The 2,949-nt window shown below is 47.2% G+C and overlaps 1 protein-coding gene across 2 annotated transcripts in view; it reads left to right on the top strand.

Moving 5' to 3' along the window:
* The window catches only part of LOC119417762 (protein-L-isoaspartate O-methyltransferase domain-containing protein 2), an 11,129-nt gene that overhangs the window by 1,696 nt on the left and 6,484 nt on the right, over positions 1–2,949 (top strand). For both annotated transcript variants that reach the window (XR_005187155.1, XM_037685044.1), the window contains exons 2-6: positions 560–716; positions 799–949; positions 1,071–1,173; positions 2,301–2,472; positions 2,556–2,679. Coding sequence is in view for 1 of the 2 variants with exons in the window: in XM_037685044.1 (XP_037540972.1) it covers positions 561–716; positions 799–949; positions 1,071–1,173; positions 2,301–2,472; positions 2,556–2,679 (706 nt within the window). In the remaining variant the exon portion in view is untranslated. The remainder of the gene's footprint in view (positions 1–559; positions 717–798; positions 950–1,070; positions 1,174–2,300; positions 2,473–2,555; positions 2,680–2,949) is intronic.

The raw sequence follows: 2,949 nt of genomic DNA, 5'->3' as shown, positions 1-2,949 counted from the left end.
TTCAGCTGTTTTCAGCTTCTGTTCTGGTTCAGCTGTTTTCAGCTTCTTGGTGCTAACGTCAATTTCCTTCGGCTCCTTTCAGCTTCTTTGCTTAATTCAGCATTTCTCTGCTAATTTCATGTTTTTTCAGCGTTTTCAGCTCCATTTTTAAGGCATGTTCTCTTTAGGCATGTTTAGCCTTTTTTCTGCTGTTTTTTGTCTAATTTCATCTTTTGTGATTCTTTCAAATAATTGTAACTTGACGCTTTTTTCAGCCTCTTTCTGCTAATTTTAGCTTTTTTGTAATTTATTCAGCTCTGCCTGTTTCAGCTTTTTCTACGTTTTTCTGCACTGTCAGGCGGGGGCATCTTTTAGTTTGACGTTTTCTTCGTGACGCTCAGGCTGAAGTTCTGTTCTCGTGTTTGAAATGAACTTTTAAGCGGACGATTCTTAACGTTGTGTTTAAGAGTGACGCTGTTGTTGGAGTGTTTCCTCCATTAACCGTCGCGAGGGATCAGTTCTTCCTGACGCCGTGTTCACGGTTCATGATGAGCGTTTCGTTGGTGTCACTTCCTGTCAGGATGGGCGGAGCTGTGAGCGCCGGCGAGGACAACGACGACCTGATTGACAACCTGAAGGAGGCGTACTACATCCGCTCGTACCTGGTGGAGCGAGCCTTCAGAGCCATCGACCGGGCCGACTATTACCTGGACGAGTACCGGGACAACGCTTACAAGGTGAGAGACGTCGGGGGATGTTTCAGGGGGCGGAGTTTAGAGGAGTTCTGATCCGCTCCGCATGTTCTCCTGTCGTCTGCAGGACCTGGCTTGGCGCCATGGAAACATCCACCTGTCGGCTCCGTGTATCTACTCCGAGGTGATGGAGGCTTTGGATCTCCACCCGGGTCTCTCCTTCCTCAACCTGGGAAGTGGGACCGGGTACCTCAGCACCATGGTCGGACTCATTCTGGGTAATCTTTGTTTCTACAGTTTTTGTGTAACTCATTACGAAGTAGTTTTGTTTTCTTGTTCCGCCTGTTTGGGTTGCTCAGTGTTCTGGTTCTTAAAGCTGCTCTGGTCTCGTTGCTCCAGGACCTTTTGGCGTGAACCACGGCGTAGAACTGCACACGGACGTGATCGAGTACGCCTACCAGAAGTTAGACTCCTTCATCAAAACCAGCGACAGTTTTGACAAGTAGGTCCAATAAAACGAGCCCAGTCCAACCCAGACGAGGTGTTAGCAGAACTCTGGTTTTCTGTCCGACTTTGAGTCTTGGACATGGTTCTGGAGGAGTTCTGGCCCACTATTCTTTCCATCGTTGCTTCAGATCATTGAGGGTTCTGCTCAGCTCTCTGAAGGTTCCACCACACAATTTGGTCAGGCTGAGGTTCTGTACTTTGGACCGTTGCAGCACCTCGGTTCTGTTCTTTTTGACCCGTTCTGTTGTAGATGAGCTGCTGTGTTTGGGATCATGGTTCTGTTGGACCCAGTTTGGTCCAAGCTTGAGCTGTTGGAAAGATGGACTCAAGTTTGAGTCCAGAACCCTTCGGTCTACAGGGCAGTTCCTGGCCCACTCTGTGACTGACATGAACCCAAACCATCTGCCCTCCACCACCGTGCTGACAGCTGATGAGCTGTTTGCTGCAGTGCATTCTGGGTAAACATATGTCCTTTGGTCTGGTTCTGTCCCAGAAGTTTTGAGGTTCCTTCAGATGAAACTTTCCTAATAAAAGTTGTGCTGCCATGTTTGTAGAGACATGAGGCTATCAAACAAGCCATGACCTTTGACCTGCTGAGGTCTGTAGAGTGATATTTCTCTCAGCATTGCACGGTCTGACCTTCAGGGTGAATCTACATTGACGTCCACCACTGGGAAGATCATCATCTGTCTTAAAACGTTTCCCACTCGTGAATAATCTTTCTGTAGAATGATGGTCTCCAAATGACCTTTGACCCTTCCCAGACTGATGAGCATCAACCAGTGCTTCTCTGAGATCCTTGCTGATGTCTTTCCACCCCGGTGTGTGATCACCTGTATGGTCCAGATCAGAGGTGTTGCCACTGATGAGGATTGGATAATCAATACGTTTGATCAGCAGCTCCAGGATGATCCTGAACCTCAGAGATCCTGTGGAAGCAGCGAGTCTGGGAGCATTTTTTAAAACGTATTCTTTTATTTATAAATAATGACTTTGTGTAATCTGTCGCATGTTGTATTTAACTCACTCGTTATAAACTAACGGTAGATGATTTTTATTTATTGTAAAACCTTCAGAGTTGAATGAATCTGTGCTCGTTTTGTTTCTCCTTCACCTCCTCAGGTTTGAGTTCTGCGAGCCGTCCTTCGTGGTGGGAAACTGCCTGGAGATCCCTCCAGAGAGCCGTCACTACGACAGGGTCTACTGTGGAGCCGGCGTGCAGAAAGAACACGAGGACCACATGAAGAACCTGCTGAAGGTGGGGGGCATCCTGGTGATGCCGCTGGAAGAAAAGGTGGGCGCACCTGGACTCTCTGGTCCTTCTGTTCGTGGATGGATTTAAAGAGGAAATATGTCATCGTGTTGTGTTTTCTGCAGCTGACGAAGATCACCCGCACTGGAGTGACCACCTGGGAGACCAAAAAGATCATCTCTGTGTCCTTCGCCCCTCTGGTTCTGCCCAAACACAACACGAATGGCAAACCCAAGGCGGTCCCGCTGCGTGGGTCTCATTTTAAGCTTTCCTCACTTTGTTAAAGAACCAGAAGCAAACGATAAGATTGGCTCTTTTAAGGCTGAGCAGCGGTCAGATGAAACCCTCCTGTGTTCGGGTGCAATGATTACCGTAATTTCCGGACTATAGAGTGCACCTAAATGGAAAAAAAAAAGTACATTTATAAACCGCAGGTGTTCACGTTGTAACTATAAACTGTAAACTAACACATGAAGAACACAAACTAACACATGAAGAACACAAACTAACACATGAAGA

Source organism: Nematolebias whitei, chromosome 11, assembly GCF_014905685.2.
Source record: "Nematolebias whitei isolate Nwh7 chromosome 11, NemWhi1, whole genome shotgun sequence".
NCBI lineage: Eukaryota > Metazoa > Chordata > Actinopteri > Cyprinodontiformes > Rivulidae > Nematolebias > Nematolebias whitei.
Note: the sequence above shows the minus strand (reverse complement) of the source record. Positions and strands in the feature narration are given on the sequence as shown.